General features: G+C 36.2%; 2 protein-coding genes across 18 annotated transcripts; one reads left to right on the forward strand and one right to left on the reverse strand.

Moving 5' to 3' along the window:
* Positions 1-630: 630 nt before the first annotated feature.
* On the reverse strand, positions 631-2712 carry LOC110803474 (uncharacterized). Its single transcript, XM_022008991.2, has 2 exons — positions 2552-2712; positions 631-1446 (listed from the first exon to the last, which is right to left on the reverse strand). Exons 1-2 carry the CDS (start codon positions 2658-2660, stop codon positions 848-850), a joined length of 708 nt encoding a protein of 235 aa, XP_021864683.1. The 5' UTR covers positions 2661-2712; the 3' UTR covers positions 631-847.
* Positions 2713-4414: 1702 nt separating this feature from the next.
* LOC110803550 (uncharacterized) lies at positions 4415-18467 on the forward strand. Of its 17 annotated transcripts, XR_008924671.1 has the most exons (12): positions 4465-4872; positions 10994-11105; positions 11191-11420; positions 11999-12391; positions 12480-12619; positions 12703-13091; positions 14216-14283; positions 14751-14819; positions 15548-15623; positions 15810-15902; positions 15978-16057; positions 16143-16724. XR_008924671.1 is itself a non-coding variant. In XM_022008997.2 (5 exons), exons 2-5 carry the CDS (start codon positions 6742-6744, stop codon positions 10153-10155), a joined length of 3171 nt encoding a protein of 1056 aa, XP_021864689.1. In that variant the 5' UTR covers positions 4415-4872; positions 6458-6741; the 3' UTR covers positions 10156-10305. The 17 variants fall into 17 exon arrangements, 2 of the variants coding, with proteins under 2 accessions (XP_021864689.1, XP_021864690.1); XR_008924673.1 differs by lacking the exons at positions 14216-14283; positions 14751-14819 and having other exon boundaries at positions 16143-16241; positions 16452-16724; XR_008924674.1 differs by lacking the exons at positions 14216-14283; positions 14751-14819 and having other exon boundaries at positions 16143-16241; positions 16503-16724.
* Positions 18468-24053: the final 5586 nt, after the last annotated feature.

The raw sequence follows: 24053 nt of genomic DNA on the forward strand, positions 1-24053 counted from the left end.
GTATTTTATGCCGCATCAGTTAGTACATAACAAGAATTTTGGAGTACATCAGATGTGTAGAATGGTTTTGTGTGTATACTTAGTTTGGAGGGAGAACAACTTCAGAAAGTTCCAGAATATCGGCCAGAGCGTCGACTTTATTGTGAACCAAATCAAGACCATCTCCTACTGTAGGTGTTACAGAAGAAGAAACTTGCAGGTTGTTTGCCTTAATGTGGATTTAGTGCCCTTGTGAGATGTTGATTTTGCTTGTCAATCAGCTTGTTTGGTTGAGTGCTACTTTTCGCATGTTGGCATTGTAAGCTTTGGTTTATAGCTGTTAGTAATTAATACAAATTACTCCTCTTTACCCAAAAAAAAGTACGGATTAGTTTCTAAAAAATTGAGTGCCATATAATCTTCAGTTGACCTTCACGAGAAGTATTTCCAAAATAGTTGTTTGCTTTGTAACTAAAATCTGTATAACGAAATTATTGTATATCATTTACACTTGTTGGTTGATATTAATATCAATGGAACTTTTTAAATATGAACAATTTAAATATGAATATTAAAGATAATGGTATAGTTATGAGACAGAGGATTTGAGTCAGTTAATGAGTTCGAACACCCGAACCCATGAAATGCACATTTTAACTATCAAAACATTTATTGGACATAGAAGAGTACATCGATTGAGAATGATTACATCAAAGATTTATAATAAGAACCTTAATTCATCTTAAACATACCTACACAGTCTACAACAATACGGAGTACGTAGTACCACGTAGATATAATCTGATCAACGTGTTATTCATACACTATAATACACACCCACATTTTTCTTCTTCTTAACCTTTCTCATTCAGTTACCCTTTTGTGTCTCGGTAGTCTTTGTCTCCTTTGGAGGGTAGTGACCTCCATAACCACCGTGTCCATATCCCCCGTGTCCATAACCACCTTGGCCATATCCACCATGTCCATAACTTCCGTGACCGTAACCTCCATGATCATGACCGTAGCCATACCCACCTCCACCATAGTGTTCCGGTTCAATGGCAGTCTTTGTCTCCTTTGGGGGGTAGTGACCACCATAACCACCATGGCCATATCCACCGTGGCCATACCCGCCATGATCATGACCGTAACCATCGTGATCATGACCGTAACCACCATGATCATGACCATAGCCATACCCACCGTGATCATGACCGTAACCATCGTGATCATGACCGTATCCACCATGATCATGACCATAGCCATACCCACCATGATCATGACCATAGCCATACCCACCCTGATCATAGCCACCTTCACCATAGTGGTCCGGTACTACGGTTTCCTTCTTACTATCCTTACTTTGAGCTTCGTTGGGTGGGTAATGACCGCCGTGTCCATAGTGCATGCCACCATGTCCATAAGTGCTATGTCCTCCATGTCCATACTTAGTCTCTTCAACAGACTCTGGAAAACGTAATGAAAGACATTGTTACATACTCTGTATTTATTAGTTCTCATGCAACTCTTGTTAGTTAACGTAATAAGTATCCTTACGTAACTTGACTGTAAAATTACACTATGAACAAGATCAATAACAAACATCCTATACAGGGAGAGTGGGTAGGTAATATGTGTACTACCTCCGTTTCAAAATGATATTTACATTTTCCGTTTTAGTCTGTTTCATAATGTTATTGACATTGTGCTTTAGTCTATTTTTGTACATGAAAATTAATATCTTACCCCTCTTATCCCACAACAATTACAATTTTCCATTAAATTTCTCTTACTTTAATTTTTTTTTCTTACAAGCACACAACTTTTTACACATCCATCTTACTTTATCCATATTTTATTATATTCACCCACATTTTTAAACTTTTTTATTTTTTTCTTAATATTTATGGAAATAGTAACTATAAAGATTATTTTGAGACATATATAATACACAAGATCTACTTAAATAAAAAAAATAGTATAATGTGTTAAAAAATACCACATCCATTTCATAAAGATCTTTACAGTTAATATGTGCACAAATATCACTACAAGAATTTGTATCTTTAACGACAACCTAATTACGACGGGTCAAAAATCCCGTCGCAAAAGCCTTTTGCGACGGGGCTAACAACCAAACAATGACGGGAATAACCGTCGTAAATGTCTTTTACGCAGGTTTACGACGGATTTACGACGGGATTTCTATTAACGACGGCCCCCTTTTATGACGGGTTCACGACAGGAAATCCCGTCGTTAATCAACGATTATTGGCCTTTCGCGACGGGATTTCCCGTCGTTAATAGTACAATTTCTTGTAGTGTATTAGCACAAAATTGGAAAAGTTGGTTGAATTAAATAGAATATGGATAATGTAAAAGAAACGTGGAAAATGGTGGGTGGGTGTAAGAAAAAAATAAATAATAAAGTAAGAAAAAGTGAATGAAAAATTGTAAATATTGTAGAGTAAGAAAGGTAAGACAATAAATTTCTTGTCAAAAATGAAATAAAACAAAGTGTAAAAATAAATGATTTTGAAACGGAGGTACTAGATGATAGTAAGAAACTGACGTGTTTGTTCAGTAGTGGAGGCCTCGGCTAGCTCACGAGCAAAGACATGAGAGGAAATGAGAAGAGTAACACCTAAGAGAGAAAGAAGTAAAGCCTTTGAGTAGGCCATTTTTTAATATCTTTGGGTTTAATCTGGATGAATACTGAAATTGGGAGATCATGCATTTATAAGCAAGTTTGTTAGAGAACGGGTCCTTGGGTAGTTGTAAGAGATTAGATTATATTTAATACCATGTATATATCAACGTATCATGTTGCCGAATGCAAAATAGTAGGGTAACTCTTACAAAGTAGTTGATAAATAATTTAGCACTCGAATTAAATCATCATGTCGTGTCCGGTACGGTGATGTATAGTTTTGGCATATCGAGTCGTAAATGATTATCATGGTGTATTTAATTGCTCTACTGGCTTAACGGTCAATATTTATAACACAACCGGTAATACTTTGTGTGTTAGGTCGTGGTGGATATGGCCACGGTGAAACCAACGTATAATTTGGATGAAATATACTTATGACAAAACCATCCTCTAATCCCCCTACTTTGCTTTAAAAGAATTCAATGTGTCATTAACCCAAGGTGCATTGGTTCAATACTAAGTTTTAGATTAATTACGGAATAATTATTCAATAAGATAAAGTGATAGGAACAGCTAGTTGGAGCAACGTTTCCGATCAGTGAGTTCTAATCCTTATTAGGCTCACAACTTACTCTTCAAACCTACAAGGTCATACCTGTTGAAGATAACGGAGCGCCGGATTAATTGAAATGGAAATTCATTAAATGGCTAATCGGAAATTTAATTCGTAAAAACATAAAAATACGATAATACGTTGGATCTTAATCGTATATCGTGTCGCGTATATCTTTGGCTGGACCGCACGAATAATCGTATCGTACTACATTGGATCGCCTAATATTATACAATGAATGATGTTCTTGAAATGATGTTTCTGAAATGATGTTTTGTTAAATGTTTTACTATATTCTATTCTCCATGTTTATTAAATAAAATGAATTGAAATGATGTTACGATGCTAGGGTAACTCGTTACTGAGTCTTCGGCTCACCGTTTTGTTTTCTGTTTTAGGTACTGCTGGGAATGATGGAAACGAGTAGTGGCAAGGACTTCACTATAGCAATGTTCACCTAAGTAAATGTTAAGTTGTAATAATTTGAAGTAGGACTCTTTATTAACTTTATGGAGTAAAAGGATTATTACGTTAATCTGGAGAATTAATGGTAATTATTATGATAGTTGCCTTGTAATTCCCAAAAGGGAGTTCCGACAGTAATATCCTGACCGAATTAGGATGTTTCCGCTGCTAAGTATGCTTTAATACTTGAATTAGAGGTCGAGGTGTTACATAAAATCTAACCAACATAGTAAAGCCTTAAGTTCCAAACTTAATATTGAGTTAAAAGGTGCCATTACAAAATAACACTTACTTTCTCACGTTTATATTAATTTAGTGATAGTTTTCCGCCAAATCTAAGTGTGACTTCTTGATCTTAAAGGGGTAAGGTACACATTAGTTGTGAGTACATGTTGATTTTGGTGGAACTCAACGATATAAGTAAGGAGCCCTTTTATGTCGTGGAAAATGGGATAGGTTTTCCTAATAAGGTCTTAGACGTACCTATCATCCACTACAAGAATCAGTAGCAACAAGGGCGATTATTTTGTAAAAGGAAAGGCGCCAACAAAGTCGTCCTTGTAGTAAAAGGCAAATAGGGCAAAAATATGTCGTCTTCTTTGATAAAAACAAAGAGGGCGAAATGTTATTTTGCCTTCTTTGATTGGAACAGTAACGACGACTTTAAATAGTTTGTTGTCTTTGGTAATAATAGAGGTAATAGGAGGGAAACTTTTAGCTTTCGCTCTCTTTGGTCAATTATTTAAAAAAAACTAAACAAAAGAATTAACTCCAGGTCTAGACAAAACTCCAGTGTTCACCCAAAACTATTCGTAAGAATCCCAAAATGAAAAAACAAATTCCAGAGTAACCAAAACTATTCGCAAAATGAGGAAATGAACCCAAAATGAAGGCAATGAACCCTATCTTCAGCTTTCTCTCTCCCTAAATCTTCAATTTAGAAGCTCTTTTCTCCACTAAATCTCTAATTTAGCTTTCTCTCTCCCACTCCATCTTCAATTTTGCTGGTCATTAACCCTAATTTTATACGTTTTGGTTTGCCTGAAATTCGTCTGAAATTGGTAGATTCGCCTGAAATTCGTATGAATTTCGCATGAAATTCGTCTGAATTTCGCCTGAAGTTCGCCTGAAATTCGTTTGAAGTTCCCCTGAAGTTAGTCTGGTATGGTATTTGCTCAACCTCTTCTTATCTTTGCGTTTTTTTGTGAACTGGTATTTGAATTTTAACCTAATTGACGAATTAGGTTTGTTTATGCTTGAAATATTGGGTAATTTAACTGTGTAGTTTTGGCGATTGTTATGGTGAATATGAATATTGTGACAATTCTGATACTCGTGTTATCTTTGATTCTGAAATAGTGAAATAACAACATATTATATGACGTAACAGAAGAACTTGATAAATAAACAAAATTGTCATCTGTCTCATATAAGCAAATTTTTGGGAAGATATGATTAAAGTAAAATAACTGGTGGTGCAGGGAGCAATTCCCTGTTTCAACTGATATAAGAACATATATTATACATTTTTATGTGTTTGTTTCGTATGAACGTTGTCCAGGATATTATATGCCTTACCAGCAGCAATAATCAGGGGAGGTTTTCCATGAACTTTTAAATTATTGTAGAAAAACAAAGTCATCCACCCAGAAAACGAAAGAAGTTGACCATTCTGTGATTGCTAAATTTTAATAATCTAATACGAATGGATTGGTGCTCTAAAGTTTAGCATCACAATGATATAATTTATTGGGAGTTAAATATCTAAAATTTGTCAAAAACTTACAGGACACCTATTTAACTAGTACTGTATTTAATATGTATATGTAGAAATTTAACCGATTTGAACATTCAAAATATGTATCGAGATTTTAACATGACAAAAATTGTGCAAAATCAATGGAAAAATAAAAAAAATTACCTCATCTGGGATAGTAGACTGTGAAGCAGAGGCACCAAAAAAGGAAAAAACGGCTTCTTTGGGATTGATAGACTTGATTTCTTGGGTGACAGAGGAGGGTGGGAGAGAAGGGATAACAGCTTCACATAAAGAAGCCCAGGTAGGAGTGTACTCCCACTCCAATAATATGGGAAAAGTAACCTACTGCTGTGTAAACTGTAGCCAGTAACCTACGAAGTATAATCAAAAGCATGAGTGTTTGACCATTATTTGCTCATTAAAAGGCTATAAACAACACGAATTTGATTTGTTTTTTACTTTTGCAAAATTTTTGAACCCTAACCTGCTAACCATTTTGCTTCTTTCCCATTGCACTTTTATGGGCCACATATCTATCTTATACTTGTACTTAAAAGTTGAATTATGAATTTCCCAGTATTACTCTTTACTTTTTGTTTTTTTAAGGATTTTATTCTTAGTCTCGTGATAAGATAGCTTGTTGAGTTGTTGTCAACCTGAATTCCTTAAATGTGGACTAGTTAAGTTGGACGAATGAAGTATGATAGTACACGCCATTCAAATAGAGTACTACATACTGTAGGTGATGATGATGCTGATTGGTATATGCTTATTAGATCTAATATAATACGAGAATATAGTTAGTTATGCTACTTTTGAATGAATTCTTCAAATCCTAGTTAATCTTGATCTTGATGAATGAATGATTCAATGTAGTATGAATGATTCAATGATTGTGCATGTTCAAGTTTCTCATTGCTTTTAGAAAATACTCAAGACTGCGTTGTGTGCCTCCCCACCCCTATAATTATTTCCAATCTTTTGCTAGATAGCATGGATAATGATAGGAGTTGGATGCATATTCAAGGGTTGAGCAATCGGCTACAACCACCTTACCGAAATGGTGTTAAAAGTTTTCTCAAATTTGCTTTCAAGGACGCAATCCCTAATACTAGGGCTAAGAGAAGGTGTCCTTGTTTGAATTGTCGAAATTATATCGACCATGATCGAGAGACAATGCGTGCCCATCTTTTCCGAGTAGGAATAGAACCTGACTACAATCCTTGGATATTCCATGGAGAAGAACAATTCCTTGACATGGGAAACATGTAAATGTCCGAGGAGGAAGGCGATTGGTTTGATGATAAAGATCCTCTCGTATCAGAGGAGATGGCAGCTTTGGTGCATGATGCCACAAATGTAGTGCCCGAAAATTTGAATGAGGAAGAAGAAGTGGATCGTGCTGAGATTCCTGATAAATTTCATAGGTTGATGAAAGATGCTGAAGAAGAATTATTCTCGGGTTGTAAAACCTTTTCAAGGTTGGAGTTCATCGTAACTCTCTTACATATTAAGGTTAGTGGACATTGGCCCGAGAAGTCATTTAGTCTGCTCCCTAATGCGTTACAAAAGGCCTTCAATTATGATCCAAAATTTCCAAAGAGCTCCCGTGAAGCCCAGAAGTACACAAAAGATCTTGGGTTGAATTATGTGAAGATCCATGCTTGTGTAAATCATTGCATTCTTTATAGAAAGGAGTATGAAAATGCCGATTCATGCCCTATTTGTGAGGAGTCCAGATGGAAAGAAGGTAGTGGTGAATTTGATGATAGTGTCCCATTTTCGGAATCTCAAGGAACCTCACAACGGATTCCTAGAATACCTCGTCTAGTTCTTCGCCATTTTCCTTTAGTGCCTAGGCTTCAAAGGCTTTTTATGTCTTCCAAAATTGCTAAGCATATGAAATGGCATAAGGATAGGAAGCGAGTTGATAAGGACGTATTAAGGCATCCATCTGATTCAAAGGCATGGGAGAAGCTCGATGATTCATTTCCTGATTTTGCAGCAGATCCATGTAATGTAAGATTAGGTCTTTCAACTGATGGTTTCAATCCTGGTGCACATTTAGGCACTAAGTATAGTATATGGCCAGTCTTTTTAGTGCCATATAATCTCCCACCATGGATGTGTATGGCAAGTCCTTACATCATGCTATCACTCTTAATTCCTGGTCCAAAGTCCCCCGGAAATGATATAGATGTGTTCTTGGAGCCGTTGATCGATGAACTTCAAGAGTTATGGGAAGTTGAGGTGAAAACTTATGATTCACATAGTCGCCAAAATTTTAATATGAAGGCAGCGCTATTGTGGACAATGAGTGATTTTCCGGCTTACGGAAATCTGTCTGGTTGGAGTACTTGTGGTAAACTTGCTTGCCCATCATGTCATAAGCATACTTGGCACAAGAGGTTAAAGCATGGATCGAAAGAATGCTTTAAAGGTACTCGTATGTTCTTAGAACCCGATCATAGGTGGAGAAATGACAAGAAATCTTTTGATGGGGAAAAGGAGAGACGACCACCTCCGATTCCTTTGTCAGGGGATGAGATATTAGAGGCATTTGATGGTGTCCCCAATGTGATTTTTGGGAAGAAGCGAAAGAGAACTGATCGATACTTGTTTGACCAATGGAAGAAGTTGAGCATCTTCTTTAGACTTCCTTATTGGAGTAAGCTTTTGATAAGACACAACTTAGATGTCATGCATATTGAAAAGAACATTTGTGATAGTATATTAGGAACAATACTTGATATTCCTAATAAGACAAAAGACACCTTGAAAGCTCGAAAGGATTTGAAGGAGATGAATGTGCATCATAATTTAATTCCTATTAAGATAGGTGATAAATATGCCATCCCTAGAGCACCATATCAGTTGACATCTATAGAGAGGCGTAAAGTATTGGAGTTCTTGTCTAAGGTTAAAGTGCCAGATGGTTACTCTTCTAACATAGCTCGATGTGCAAGTATGAAAGATGGAAAAATCTCAAACATGAAAAGTCATGATTGTCATGTGTTCTTGCAAGATTTGCTTAAACCGGCATTTCAAGGTATCTTACCTAAGGAGGTGCTAGAACCTTTGGTTGAGCTTAGCTTATTTTTTAAGCAATTGTGTTCTAAAACTCTAAAAATTGATGTGTTGGAGAAGATGGAAAAGAGTATTGCAATTACTCTTTGCAAGCTTGAAAAGGTATTTGTTCCGGCTCTCTTTGATATTATGGTCCACCTTCCAATCCACTTGGCCAATGAGGCCAAGATAGCTGGCCCAGTGCAATACCGTTGGCAATATCGGTTTGAAAGGTAACAAGCTATTCCTTTTATATTAACATGTGAAGTTATTTTTTTATTACAACATGTTATATAATGGTTACTGCTTGTAGGGAAATGCACACAATGAAACCTACTGTGAGTAACAAAGCACAACCAGAAGGCTCGATAGCTAATGCACGCATAATGGAAGAATGTCTTGCCTTTATATCTAGATATCTAAATGGGATTGAGACTAAGTTCAATCGCATGAGTAGAAATGACATGGATATGCAAGAATCTCTGTTGTTCAAGTTATCAGTTTTCCAAAAGAAGGGGAATCCATTAGGCAAAAGAACATTTAAGCAATTGAGCTTTTTGGATTGGAAGCAAGCTCAATTGTATGTTCTAATGAATTGTCAAGAAGTACAACCATTTATAGGGTAAGCTATCATCTTTTCTATAACTATTTTATTAGAAGTGTCAAGAAGTGCACTAACACTTGTATGTCGTACAGAGAGTACGCCACTATACATGGGCCAAAACCAAGTCTAGTTGATTGGTTTCAATCTCAAGTAAGTGAAACGAGTGTAGTTGATTAATTTCCACTTTATATATTTTGATTTAAGATACTTGATTTTTTTTAATAAATTCATTTTCATAGATTTGGAAGCTTTACAAGGAGGGAGATCCAAGAGTAACAGCTGAGTTATTGTCATTGTCACGAGGCCCGAGTAAGAGTGTGAGAAGTTATCAGGGATACTATGTAAATGGGTATCGCTTTCACACTAAGAAGCGCCAAAGATGGCGAAAGACACAAAATAGTGGAGTAGTTGTCAAAGGAGATGAAGAGAGCGGAGAAAAAGACTTCTTTGGGGTTTTGAAAGAAGTCATAAAACTTGAATATGATGCTCCAAATAGTGGTGACAAAGAACCTATTGTGGTGTTGTTTAGATGCGTTTGGTTTGATGTCTATAGGGAGGGGCGAGGGATTAAAAGGGACAAGTTTGGTGGCATATGCCTAAATTTCAAAAAGTTTTTAGGGACCAATGAGCCATTTGTTATGGCATCTCAAGTAGGACAAGTTTATTATGTTAGGGTACATAATGAGCCGGATTGGAGAACTCCTATTAAGACAGTCCCTCGTAATTTCTATAATTTTCCAATAGTTGAGGCAGATGACTCTGATGATGAGCATGATGATGTGGACGTTGGAATACCAAACGCAGTGGCAGATGATGGAGATGATGTTGTGATCTTACCTAGAAATGATGTTCCGCCGGAATTAGTGAATGCAACTGAATTTGAGTCGGGGGAGGACGAGATTTTGAATGAGGAAGAAGAAGAAGACAGTGAGCAAGATGAGGAAAGTGAGCTAGATGATGATGAAGAAGAAGATATTCCAGAGGGTTTATATGACTTGGACTCAAGCAGCGAATGATCAGATTCAAACTTATTTCTAATACTTTTTTTGTTTTGTTATTGTTCTGTTTATTGTTGATCATCTTTGTGTGTCAGAATATTCATTTTCCCTCTTTGCAAAATAGTAACAATCCATTACAAGATTGCAAGACTTTGATACCTTTCTGAAGTTGATGAGTGATTTCACAGGCACATAGACCAAAACTTCACTTGTTACATCTTCATTGTTGCCAATAGTTTCAGCAGACTTTATGGAGTTTGGTAGTTTAGAATTGGTATTAGTTGTTTGAGACATTTCAGAACTTGAAAGGGTCGAAAAGGGTTGCAATTCCAGCCTTTTCAAGATTACTGAATCCTGATTTATATCCTGAATCATGCTCATTTTTTCTTCTTATTTTACTGATTCAATGATCAACTGGTTGAATGAGCTAATTCTTGCTGAAGGTCTTATCATAACAAGATTCCATGAGGAGTCACATTCGACACTGCTAGATAGCAGAATTCAGAAGATTCACTGCCTGATATGACTATGAGGATTCACATTGGGTTATTCTTGTTCTTGCATGTATACGAGGAGCTCACAGTTTCTTACAATCTAATAGATCATGTTGTGTTCCTTATTGTCTTGTTCCTGCACTGCCTCCTTTCCGTTTGTACAGCTTTCCTCCATTACTTTCCCAGTCATATCTTAGATGCTTCCCCTGCTATTGTATCTTCCGTATTCTAGAATGCCTGAAGTAGATTAATGTTGAATCTGTTGATATGTTTGCTTATAAATATGAAACAATATTTTACTTTCTGCATTCCTTATCTCAGATTCTAAGGCATATTCTAAGAAATGTCTTCTGATTTTATAGGAGAAAGAACAATGAATCTGGAGACTCAATCATCGTTATCGCAATTAGAATCTAACAACAGTAATCACCTCGTAGAGTCTACCACTCAACAACCAAAGAAAAAAAAGACAAGGTAGAAATACGTCAAGACATCAAGGCATAACTAATACATACTACACTGAACTTTACTTGTTTTGTTTATATTCTTTTGTTTTCAGGTCCCTTTTGAGGTCCAAGCAGAGCACTTAAATATAAAAAGTTGAGAAGTGTGCAACCAGGAAAGGTCAAAGTTCGTATTCCAGCAGCTTTGGGAGCTATTGTGGGCGATCGTGCAAATCAATTTGTGGCCGAATGTGCTGATTGGGTGAAAGAAATATGCCCTCTTAATGTTACAAGTTGGAATGACATGCCTGAAGAAGCAATAGATCGATTGTATAGTAGGATTAAGGTATGGCTTATGATTCAACTGCTCATATGTGTTGCTTCTAGATTTGGACAAATATGTTCCATATTAAGATAGAACAGTTGACAAATATAGTCTGGTGTTTTTGTTTGTTAATGCGTTAATTTTGAGGTGTTTTGATTATCACAAATTAGTCTGAGATTGTGATTTAGCTTTGAAGTTTATATACTCTTAAATGTGGGAGTTTTTGTTTGAACTCTGTAAAAGCTTGAACACATTTGCTTAATACTTGGAAGAGTTGGAACATATGTTGAACTGGAATTTTTTACTTACAACCTCTAGATCGTTTGTAGTGCGCCAATCTACATGAAAGAATATGAATAGATAAATTCTTAACTATTTTTATTAAGGGAGGGTAAAGAAGCAGTGTTGATCTGCTACTGCTTCTTTCTACTAGCTTTTGTTTTACTTATTTGTAGCTTCCATTCTGCATTTGATGTTTCTGGACAGTGAATGGGATTTGATGGTATAACATTAGATGTGGACATACTGCATACATTTTCAGAACATGTAACATACATTTAAACATAATATAACAAGCTGCCGTCTTCAATTTTTTGTAGGCTAAGTATGACTTCAGTGAAGATGACGGTGCACACATTGAGAAAGCATTAAGGATTCAATGTTCTACCCTTTACAGGCATCGGAGAGAAAGGCTGAAGAAGGCCTATTTTTCAAAGAGCAGAAATTTGAAAGAGGTGGAGCGTGCCTGCCCAGCAACAATAGATCTTGCTCAATGGAGGTGGCTTATATATAGCTATTGGAACATTCCTAAACAGAGGGCAAGTATTAATTACGAATACTAATATTTATTTGCATTGTCATCGTTTTAGTAATCTAATATATAGTGTTGTAAATAATAAGAAAGAAGTGAAAAGAATCGGGCGAATTCTCTTTCAAAGAAGATTCGGTCAGCTTGTGGTGCCAAATCAATAGCTAGGACAATTTATGAATTGGTGAGCTTCTTGTCAAACTTCTTGTCAAACTTCTTGTCAATCTTTACTGTTTATTAATGAATAACTTCACTGTTTATATATTTCCTAGGAACTTGAGGCAGAGGCAGGTAGTAATGAGTGTGAAGAGGAGAACGAGACCACAAATGCATCTAGTTCAAATGCAACTACATCAACAACACAAGCTAATGGCGAACCTATGTATTTGAAGCTATGGGACAAGACAAAGAGGTATCAATTTGTCCAGTGCATTGCAATTGCTTAGCTTGTCCATTATTGCATACTTTCTCTCTTCTTACTTTTATAATTGATAGGCACAAAAATGGGAAGTTTGATGACGAGGCTGAAATTAAGTACAAAGAGTTCAAACAGTTGCATGAGAAAGAAGTTGGAGAGAAAGGTGCAGACAATGTTTCCGTAGATGTGGCCTATGAAAAAGTTCTTGGATATCGTCCAGGTTATGCACGGGGGTTAGGTAAAGGTCACCCGGTGTTGTCCAAGGACGGGAAGAAAGGAAGGGTTGAGTTGGAAGTTAATGTAGTGCAACTCCAGAACGAGAACAACATGATGCGAGCTGAATTTGAGCATCATAAAGCTGAAACTTTGAGAAAGGAAAATGAAGCTAAGAAGAAACAAGAAGAACTGGAACAGAAGCTTAAGTTAATCATGGAGAAAATTGGCCTTGAATCCTTGAAATAAAAAGGTAATATTTAATATTTGAAGTGAAATCGAAATTATTTTTAATACATACTTGTGGGGGTGGGGTAAATACAAGCTTTCTATGGGGAGATGCTGCCGAAATGAATGATGAAATGTGTTGTGGGTTTCTTTTGCTTTGTGTTGTGGTGTGTTGTGTTGTGTTCACTACTACAAAAGTCGGAATAAGTGACACTGAATAGAGAACGCTTAAGTGTGTTAGACGTTTCTCGGGATAATATAGAACGCCTATCTTTGATAACTGTTATGCAGGGAAAAGAATATAGAGCGCTTGCCTTACTTAACAGTTTCATATTTTTTACCATAATAAAAAAAAATTAAAAATAAATAAATAAATGCATATATACGATTCATAACATATACGTACTATCTAACCTTAAATAAAAAACAAAACTAATTAACTCTACAAAAATTGAATTCCCCCGCAAAGCCAAAACCCAAAACCCAAAAGAAAATTCAAATGAACTCTAATATAATTTGGGAGAGACGTAAAACTCAAGTATTCGTAATATTGGGGATTTGGGGTTTCACACAAAACAAACCCCAAAATCCATCTCCCGCAAAACCAAAACCGCGCAGCACCACCCGGTCTCCTCCGCGGTACTGTAATACTACTGCCGCTCCTTTTCAACCTATGGTGTACGCCGATCGACTCTCTATCACTCCGAATTTCAAGGTTGGTATCCTTAATTTTGTTCTGCATATTTATCCTTCAACTAATAACCCTAGGGATTGTGAATATTGTTAATAATCAAATTGCAATGTCTAAGTATGGAATTCTGGTGTAAACTCTTTATACATGTATGGAGGAGACTTTCATTCAAGTTTTAGATCGAATAATTTATCTTGATTAATAATTAAACCGAACAATTCATGAATTTTTGCGGAATAAATCCGATGAACCAAGTCTCATTTAACTGATTTTTCTTAAGTTTATATGATTTAAGTCGAACTATAGTGAGAATGTGAGATTTGATGGTACTGAAATTTTATCCTTGTACCGTGCTACAATTATTTGCTTATATTGTCGAGTAATAGCAAAGATCTGCTTCTATTCCAGTTACTCTTTCTTGATATGTACACAGCGTGACTCTCTGCTCAAGTGCTCAGGTACAAAGGTGTGAGGACTCTAGACCTCTAAAAATTGAGTTGAGAGGAAAAAGAACAGTGTGATTCGGGTACTGTTTATTTCCTCAAAATATGTTTATAAGTTCATTTAGAATCATGCATACTGTTTGTGCTAAACCTTTTGGACCTGGTAAAAGTTACAGATGCTCAATTTATCTAACTTGGGGTCAATTTGACAGTAACTGGCATATTAGGGAAATGTGTTTCTCATGGAGTCATAAGTGTCGTAGGAAAGTTAGACGCCTTGAATTTAATTTGAATGCATCCCATACTGATCCTATGGCCTTTGTAGCAGATAGAGGAAGGTTTAATGACAAGTTCAATGAAAAAAAAAACCGAGAAAAATTATAGGGAGAATCAGCCACCTCCCTGCAATTCTGTTGTTGTTGTTGTTTGCTTGTTGCATCTTCTTTGTTAAGTACTCTTCTCACCTATTAATATGGTAAAATTGAAATCTCTTTAGGTAATGGATATTTAGGAGTTTCACACGTCTGTTTCATTTAACTTTTACATGTAGCTTCCGAAGGTATTGGGAGCCAATTCACGCGATAGAGTAATACTGGATGCACCTTGCAGTTGAACAGGGGTAATAAGTCTAATTACTTATATATATATTGTTGGTGTCGGGGTTTAAAATTTTGATATTCATTTAGTGATTGTTCTTCCAGCACAAGTATGAACCCCCTAACATGTTCCCTACAAATTGAGAATATGGGTGCTAAATTACTAGTAGACCGAGGTCGATTTGAGAACATGTTGACTCAAAAAGGGTTAAAATATTTGCCTTAACCTTATTTTAATGAGCACCTGACATATAACCAACAGCCTGGCCTATTGCAACTGCTAGGTCGTGTGCTTCTCTAGCTAGGTTCAGTGCCTTGGCTGCTTTTATTAGAAACTAGTTATTAGCCCATGCAAATCTGTCAAGTCATTTGAGAATTAATCTTAATAAAAAGTAATTAGTACTTCCTCCGTTTCTATATAGTTGCAACATACACTTATAGATGTCATTGCATACAAAATAATTTACCATTTATAGCGTGTTGCAAGTATTGTGATGTTTCCGGTTTAGGGAAGTGTTGCAAGTAAAAAAGAAACGGAGGAAGTTTTAAAATATTTTAAAATGGTTTAAGCTTTAATTAATAACAAACACTACGTAGCTTGATATTAATATTTCACTCAGGTATTTTTCTTGCAAGTTGCAAGCATAGTTGAATACAACCATTTGGTGAAACAAATTTAGAGTAGTTTAGTTGGTTTGTCAACATTTAAAAAAAAAAGAACACTGAATGATATGCAATCATGATTTTGCAGGTGATATCTATGGACAAATCTATAAAATCCTCTAAAAGCTTTGAAGAGATACAGAAGTGTGCGCAACTTGCAACAGGTTCTAACCTTCTGAATCTTGTTTGAATTTCACTAGTACACAAAATACAATAGTTTGGTCCTACTGTCATGCTACATTTCTGAAGCTATTATTGTGTACTTCCATTGGTGATTGGGGATGGTCGGCATTGTAGATATGTAAACATCATTTCCATTCTAAGATTATTCTTTATTTCCATGCTTGCAGCAACTTCTCCTAGCTGCTATTGATTTGGTGGATGCAAATTCAAAAACTGGAGGATATGATGTGTATTCGACATGTTCCATCATGGTTATGGAGGTTTGTCTAACATAGATAACTTATTTTTTCTGTCATCTACTATCACCTGTTCCTTTCAAATTTAATATCCCGCAGAATGAAGCAGTTGTTGACTATGCCTTGAAGAAACGGAATGTGAAACTAGTCCCATGTAGACTAGAGTTTGGAAGGGCAGGGTAATCCTAATTTCTGAGTTCTTTGGGTTCATATTGGTTTAATCAGAGGATTTAAGATGTCTGATGAGAATTCCTTTTTTCTCAGATTTGTCAACTTTAGGAAATATCGATTTCATCCATCATTAAAAATGACGCGGCGATTCTATCCCCATGAGCACAATTTGGACGGTTTTTTGTTGCCAAGGTAAATCTTTACTGTCCGTCTCACTCACCACTAAAAAAGTGATAGCCTAGATGGAAGACATGCTTGTTATTTTGTGAATATCACCAACCAAATAACGATGAAGATGATGATAACGATGATCTAGTCTGACTTAAGCTAGCTCAAGGAGATGGTTACCTCAGTCCAGTCCTGCAGACGAACTGCCAAATCTGGTTTTTGTTGTTGCTGCAGAAGTTGCTGTTGCTGCAGAATCTGTTCTTGATGTAGAATTTTTTATTGCAGCAGAATCTGCTCTTGCTGCTACACCATCCCCAGTTGCTGCAGAAGCTGTCTGCAGAGGCTAGCTCTTTGATTTTTTTTAAATTTTTTTAATAGTGATATTGGATTTTGTTTTTTTTTTCCCGTACCTTGTGTAAATCATCTATATTTTGTCAATGAATAATAGGAATTTTTTTATTGAATGAACAATATTATTTTGTTATTAAATGAAGGGATTTTTGGAAAGATCGTGTGGATATCATTTTTATTTTATCTTTTTAGATTTGGTTTACATACTAGAATCGTAATATCCTATTTCAGGGATGCGTGCTATTTTGAAATAATATTAAAAAAAAGGGGTAGAATATAGAACGGTTGTGTAAGGAAACAACTTTCTATCTTAATATTAAACATGAAGTATATAGTACGCCTATGTACGGAAGATGTTCTGTATCTCAATATTTAACAAGAAGAATAGAGGACGGTTATGTACGGAAGGTGCACTTTATTATAGAGTATAGGAGACGGTTATGTACGCTAACCGTTCTATATTCCTTCCTTATTTTCTGATTTTAGGAAGGGAATAGAGGACGCTTATCTCTTATCACCGTACTTTATAAATAGGTATATAAAACGCTTCTTTTACCCGTTTTATAAACTTTATAGCGCGCTGAGTTGGAGAACGCCTCTAAGGCGTCCTATAAAGTGTATTTCAACAGTACTCTATGCCCTTTTTTGTAGTAGTGGTTGTTTGTGAGTTTAAGACCTGCATTTAAGATGATATTGAACATAATCAGTTTCCCTTAAATTTGAGAAATAAGGAAGCACAAGAAAGTAGAAAGGTCATAAGAGAGGGAGGGGGTGGAGTTAAAAAGAAGGAAGAAAATGAGGCATTGTAGGCTTTGTAGCTAGTATGTTATAATATTAGAGTCTACTGTTATTATTCGTTTAATTGTCTTTATCAGGAATTCAGGATGAAGCTGTTTGCATTGTGTGAACTCCCACATACTCCCACATGCCATGATATAAGTTCTGATTTATCCCCTGCTTTATGGTTTATGCCTTTTTAACTGTAGGAGAAGATGTCTCGCTATGTGGGGGCAGTTATGTTTCTGGTTATTTTGTCGTAGCACAAAAGAAGTGCTTTGGCCTAAAAATTCCCTATTTGAGAACTTTAGACCACTTGACTGGTTCAGAACATCACCTAGAGTAAGTAAGATCAGTGCATAACAGTGGGAAAAAAAGCAGAAATAATGACAGGATACAAAAATGTAGTAAGATAAAAATAGCAGCATGTACTGACTCATGGTCTGCAATTGTTATGCTATACCTTTCCTGTTTCATGTCTACGAGGGAACGGTGTGGCTAGCCTTTGTGAGTTTGTGTTACCTGGTCTGTTATGGGTGTGCTTCACTGGTTGTTTCAGATAAACTAGCGCGCGTTTTATCTGGACAATTAGGAGTCACCTCATACGTATAGAAACACCAATGACACTCATATATTGAAGCTTGACAACTTCATAAGTTCATAGAATAGTTAGAAAGTTCTGGAGCTCTACAAATAGTTAGACCTGTGAGAGCATAGAATTACATTGGTTTAACTTTGATGTCACTTTAATTATGATTTTTAGGAACAGCTTCAGGGAAGTGAGGCTTTAGGTGTCCTGGCTATGATAGACGATGCAATGAAGTTGATTCGGACACATTTCCTAGCATGGAACGACAGTCTGGTCTCTTGAAGTGAATCGTACTAACATTTTGTTATCTCATGTAAATTTGTTTCTATGTATCTGATTTTTTTGTTTTGCAATGGCTAGTCGTACGGCTTCATCCAACTTACGACATGGCAGCTAGCTTATGTTTTTTTTGGTATATGTGTAGTACTTGGTTTGACATAACGCCATCTGGTGTCATTTCGTGTAAGATTGTGGAATACTACTGCTTTTCCGCGGTGGTGATGGCTATATTATGTACGGACCTTTGTGTAGAATGTAGCTTCTCTGTTACTTGTTGCTCCATCAGATTTATTTTTTTAAAAATAAAAAGTATAACAAAAAGGGCGACTAAAGCAATTCGCCACGGTTGGTTTTGAACAAACAGGGCAAACTAATTCTCCCTTTTAAAGATACTTCAGAGGGCGAAAAGTAATATAAGAGGGCGAGATTAATGTTGATTTCCTTGACTTCAACCAAAGGAGGCGAAATCTGTTTGCCCTATTTGGTTTTGATCAAAGAGGGCGAAATAAATATGTTGCCCTGAAAAGCTAATAGGACGGACCTAACAGGGCGAGGCAAGGGCGATTATTTAGACGCCCTTAAAGATTAGGAGAGCGATATTTTGATCAACCAGGGCGAAAAGTTTCGCCCTCCTTGGTCTTGTTTGTTGTAGTGATCCCAAAGTAGTTTCCTACCTTTACAATTTTGCATCTTTACTATTCATTCAATTTTTAGACCTAGTCGATTCTAGGTGGTGTAAAATCTTTACTTTTATGCACCTTTATTCTATTGTTTGTGATGATTTGCTTTACATGTTTATTGCTTTCATCACCTCACATGCTAATCCACAAAATACAAAGTTGGATCATGCTTAACATAAGATAATATTTGGACAACCGGCCTAGGTTCCTTGAATTTGACTTAAAGTGAAGCGATCACGTACAATTTAGCAATTGAATGTCTCAAACGCATGCCAAAACCCACCTAAATTAACGTCACAATTATTCTTACACAAAAACGATTATTGTCTTGAATAAACCATGTTTGCAAAGCTTTCAAAATAAGTGTCTCGTTCTCGGACCAAAATCTTTATATGGTTTCAAGTCCTAAAGCCTTATCTCGAGCCATGGTTTTTCCAAACCGCATCAAAAATATTTGGTGGCGACTCCTTCGAAATTCAACGTCCTAAGCCGTAGGGGCTATTACACACTTTTATGATTGGATTTCGATTTTCAATGTTCAAAACCGATTAACGTTATTAGTATGACCCTAGAATTTGGCTCCTCTTGGGGGTGGGATTGTCAAAAATCAAGTCAAATCTAATGGTCATGCTTTTCAATAAATCGGACCATGTTTAGGTTTTTTGGCGATTTCAAAATAGAATTCGTCAAAGGCGTAAAACTTGCATTCAAAATAAAAAATACAATAATACGAGAACGTACGAAAAAGAAATCCCCTACAGTAATATTCCAGATCTGACGTGGTATTCAACAGATCTGGCGATGCCTGGCCAGCGCCAGTAATTTCCAGCACTACCCTTCCAGGCGCTAGAATATTTTAGTGTTTGTAGTCTAATTTTAGCGAACTTCTAACTCTTCGTACGTCTATCTTTACCCGGCCAATTTACACTATAAATACGAGGCGCCAAACCTTTAAATTCTTCACCAAGTATTAACGAATTCTCACTCATTATCACCCAAACCTAAAGCTTGAGTATTAATCGAAGCTTAAACACTTCCTTACGTTCGTAATCTCCCTAAGCCTTGTTAACTCCTGTTATCAAACCTCCACCGATATTCACACTTAAATCGTCTTATTCTAAGCCAGACTATAGCCGGATATCTAGCCTAAACTAATTGAATCTAAGGGGATACTCTGGAGGATTCAAATCAAGACTTGGACCAGTCAGTCAGCCACTAGGGAGCTCTAAACCTAAACAGAGATCTAGAAAAGACAAGTGGTAAGTATTCTTGAGAACCGCAATATAGCCAAAACTATATTGTAACCTGCATTAATTTTTACTACTTTCATCACCCTTTTAAATTGTTCACCTAATTTGGTTAATTATCACGCCTAATAAGATAACCTCTGGACAATTTGGATCTTGCTAGGTTCCTTAAATCAACCTAAATCATCCTTTTGACGTTGTTTAGTTAATATTTGTGCATTAAAATCAATCCCGATTAATAACGTAGATCTAACGCATGTCTCTTTCTTATGATTCGTTACGATGCATTAGACTAGTAAGGACCGACACATGGGGTAATACTGGAAACTCCCCGTATTAGTAAATGTCCCCCGAACCCCTAATATCTACTCTGCGGATGTATGTTGTGCAATCTCCAAATAGGGATCACAAGGGAACCTACAGTAGTTATGGTCAAATACATGAGCCTCAGCCTACGCTGCTATTCATGTATCACAATAACCGGGTTTTGTCAGTTTTCTCCGAGAACGTAGGAAAAACTGAATGGCGGCTCCATGATCTATTGAATGGAGGCTATGACAACCTAGGCTTCCCTCTTACTTAATAAGATTTCCACATCTGATTGTAAACGCCTACATTTGGTCTCCGGCTAGAAGCGATAAGTTCAATGATGAAACTATAACCCACTTGTCAACAATGCACTCTAATTAGCTGAAGAACGACCCTCGACTGACTGAAGAGACCATCTGGAGTAGAAACTTTTAAATATAGTAACTTCCATAAATATAAAGCATCGTGAAAATAGACTGGACACATACTTAGTCGCATTTGCGTCCCGATACGACTTAATATGTGGTGACATCGATAAAAAGATAAAATATAGTTGTTCGCGTTACAGCACACCTGTGCGCGCCACGACATTCTAGTGCTTGCCTTCAGGCTCTTGAAATAACAAAGCTTTAATGATAAAACTTCCCAAACTCATATTTCTTGGGCACAAAACATGTAAATGTTAACCCAAATTACTTAAACATGCTCACGAGTTCATAGAATACGCTCGTTAGCTTGTTAGCAACTGATACGTCCTTACAAAGCCAAAGTTAGTCCTATAAATTATAATTTGGATCATGCACATTACATGGTCTATAGTCCTTGGAATAATATTTCCATAGACTTATCATAAGCCCAAATCCGATTTAAAACGAATAAGTTATAAGACATTTACTTGGGCTTTGCCAAAACGAACCGACCTTTAATCTTTGGCCCATAACTCGAGATTTAAGAAGCCCATTGATGCAAACCTAGTATCATTGGAAATCTGGATTCCGTAGATTTCCAACAAGATATTATATGATAGAATCCGAGTTCGTATGAAAAAGTTATGCTCAGTTAAAGATCAAAATTTATGGGAAAATGCGGATCTGGGCAGCCCCCAGCGCGAGAATACTCATGCGCCTAAAGACCTGCGTGAAAATTTTCTTGCGCCCAAGACAGTTTCAGATGGATACAAATTGGATTTAAATGTGTTTTAGCGATCATAATTCTCTCGGAATTGTACTAGTCTACACTAAAATACATCCCTTCTCTACCCCCAATAATCATCAATTCAGTCTCACTCCTCTGATATTCTGAATTCTCTCTCCTCTCCGAATTATGCCCGTATAAGCATTCAAACCATCCAAATTACTACCAAAGTTATAGCCAATTCATAAGACCAAACCAAGGAATCTAAGGGGAAACTCTATCGGAATTAAATGAAGGACAAGGATCTGAAATTCAGTACAAAGGTCGTTCTAAAGACAAAGGAGGCTCTGCTAAGGCGAGTGGTAAGTGTTCCCGAGAACCGCAATATAACCAAAACTATACTGTAACGTGCCCTAATCTGTTTTATTGCTTTAATCACCATTATAAATACGTCAAACATAATCTGATTATTTATCACGCCTACTAAGATATTCCTTGGACAATCCAGATTTATTGTTAGGTACCTTAAAATAAATCTAAATCACCTTTTTACGATTGTTAGTTAATATTTGTGCATTAAAAGCAATTCAGATTAGTAATTTAGTCTAAAGCTTATCTCGTCTTCGTTACATTGAACTAGTAAGGACCGCTTCATAGGCTAATGCGTGGCACTCCCCGTATTAGTAAATGTCCCCCGAACCCTCAATCTCTACTCCGCTGGATCTATGTTGAGCGATTCCCACAACAAGAATCACAAGGAAACCTAAGGCCGTTGTGGTCAAATACGTTGAGCCTGGGTCTCACAAGCTTGTACTTTTACGTATCACAATAACTGGATTTTGTCAATTTTTTAAAACTGAATGGTGACTCCATAAACTAGTAAAAAGAGGCTACTGCCCACAGTTAGTCCGATTTTACTTAATATTATTTTCCACACACCGCGAGAGAAGAAGTAAGGAAATGCCCTAAACCCGTTTTTTCCGACCCCCCCCCCCACAACGAGGGAATAGATAAGGAATCAACGAGCCGTACGCAATCCATTCTCCTCAAAAAGATAGGTTGTGCATTTGGTTGTTCCATCACACTTTTCGACCCCCTCACAAAATGATATTTTATAAACATGTTTTTAAATCACAAAAGAATTATTCAAAAATAATTAAATTACTATCCCAAAAATAATGATTTTAATCAACTAATTGAATAACGATGAACAAAGAACGAAGAATGAAGAACGAAGAACGAAGGAGTTAACACCACGAGGTGGTGTCGCCTAGGGTGGCCGACGGTGGTTGCCTCCTTTGAGGGGGTGGCTACCTTGAGTTAGAGAGAGAGATATTTATGACGATTATATAGAATTTAGGTTTTAGTGTAAAAATTAATGAAGGCTATGAAGGGGTATTTATAGTTGAATGGGGTATGGTTATGATAATTAGGGTTTGTAGAATTTAGGTAAGTAAATTTATCATAAGCATTACTATCCAAATGTTTTTATCCAAGTGGCACCAAAATTCATTATCATTATCATGATTATTACTTATTCTGTATTCTTGTTGAAAACATACTAGGCCACTAGAAAAAAAAATCCGTTGTTATATATTTTCACCTTATTTCTACTTATTACAAGAAAAATAAGTTTGGATAAGATTAGATAAGTTTAGATAAGATAAGTTTAGGAAAAATAAGGGTAAGTAAAATACAACTTATACTAAAACTAGATCAGATCCCCTGCAAGCACGGATATTCTAAATTTATTTGACCATTTTCGTAAAATATATTTGTCCAACATATTCTTCTCCCTAAAATTACTGCATAATTAATAAATCTTGAACATACTCATTTAATCATATATATACTCCGTACAGAGTAATATGCAATTTTTGTTCTACTACCTACTAATCCATAAGGTGGTTGTGATATATTTTAACTAGTCTTATATGCGCGCGATGCGTGCGGGATTATATAAAATCGTAAAATTGAGTTATTGCAACTAATCGCTACAAATAAATAAGCAAGATTTTTTGTATCACTAATCGATTGAGAATGTGTGCGAATATAAGAAACAGATTTGTAATAAACATTTTTTGTATCACTCAAAAATGTATAACGCAATACTTCGTGCTGATATAACCCAAGAAAACTTAAAATGTAATAACGCAAATCTGTTGCCATATCAAAACTTAATATATGTCCTAGTTAGGATTTGACAATCCTTAAAATCCTAATCTGTTACACAAAAAACTTAACTTATATGCACGCGATGCGTGCGAAAATGTATAAGACAAACAAAAAAACATATTCCGTCCAAAATAGTACTCGGCGTGAATTCGTGAAATCCCCTTGTAGACTTTAGTTATTTTGATCTAACAGCCTCTAAATGAATCTTCTGATTAGTAGGAAAATCTTTCTAACAATCTTTGACTGCATTATAGAAACTTCTAGGCTCTTTCCTTTCAGCTGCTGACTTCCCAGA

The sequence above is a fragment of the Spinacia oleracea genome, chromosome 6, assembly GCF_020520425.1.
Source record: "Spinacia oleracea cultivar Varoflay chromosome 6, BTI_SOV_V1, whole genome shotgun sequence".
Classification (NCBI taxonomy): Eukaryota; Viridiplantae; Streptophyta; class Magnoliopsida; order Caryophyllales; family Amaranthaceae; genus Spinacia; species Spinacia oleracea.

What these genes read in the sequence shown, in the direction of transcription:
- LOC110803550 (XM_022008997.2), top strand. Translation starts at nt 6,742, where the DNA reads ATGTCCGAGGAGGAAGGCGATTGGTTTGATGATAAAGATCCTCTCGTA. An exon ending in TGGCAATATCGGTTTGAAAG is followed by an intron (nt 8,769 to 8,848) that starts GTAACAAGCTAT and finishes TACTGCTTGTAG; the next exon opens with GGAAATGCACACAATGAAAC. An exon ending in TTGATTGGTTTCAATCTCAA is followed by an intron (nt 9,290 to 9,378) that starts GTAAGTGAAACG and finishes TCATTTTCATAG; the next exon opens with ATTTGGAAGCTTTACAAGGA.
- LOC110803474 (XM_022008991.2), bottom strand. Translation starts at nt 2,660, where the DNA reads ATGGCCTACTCAAAGGCTTTACTTCTTTCTCTCTTAGGTGTTACTCTT. An exon ending in CTCCACTACTGAACAAACAC is followed by an intron (nt 1,447 to 2,551) that starts GTCAGTTTCTTA and finishes TACGTTTTCCAG; the next exon opens with AGTCTGTTGAAGAGACTAAG.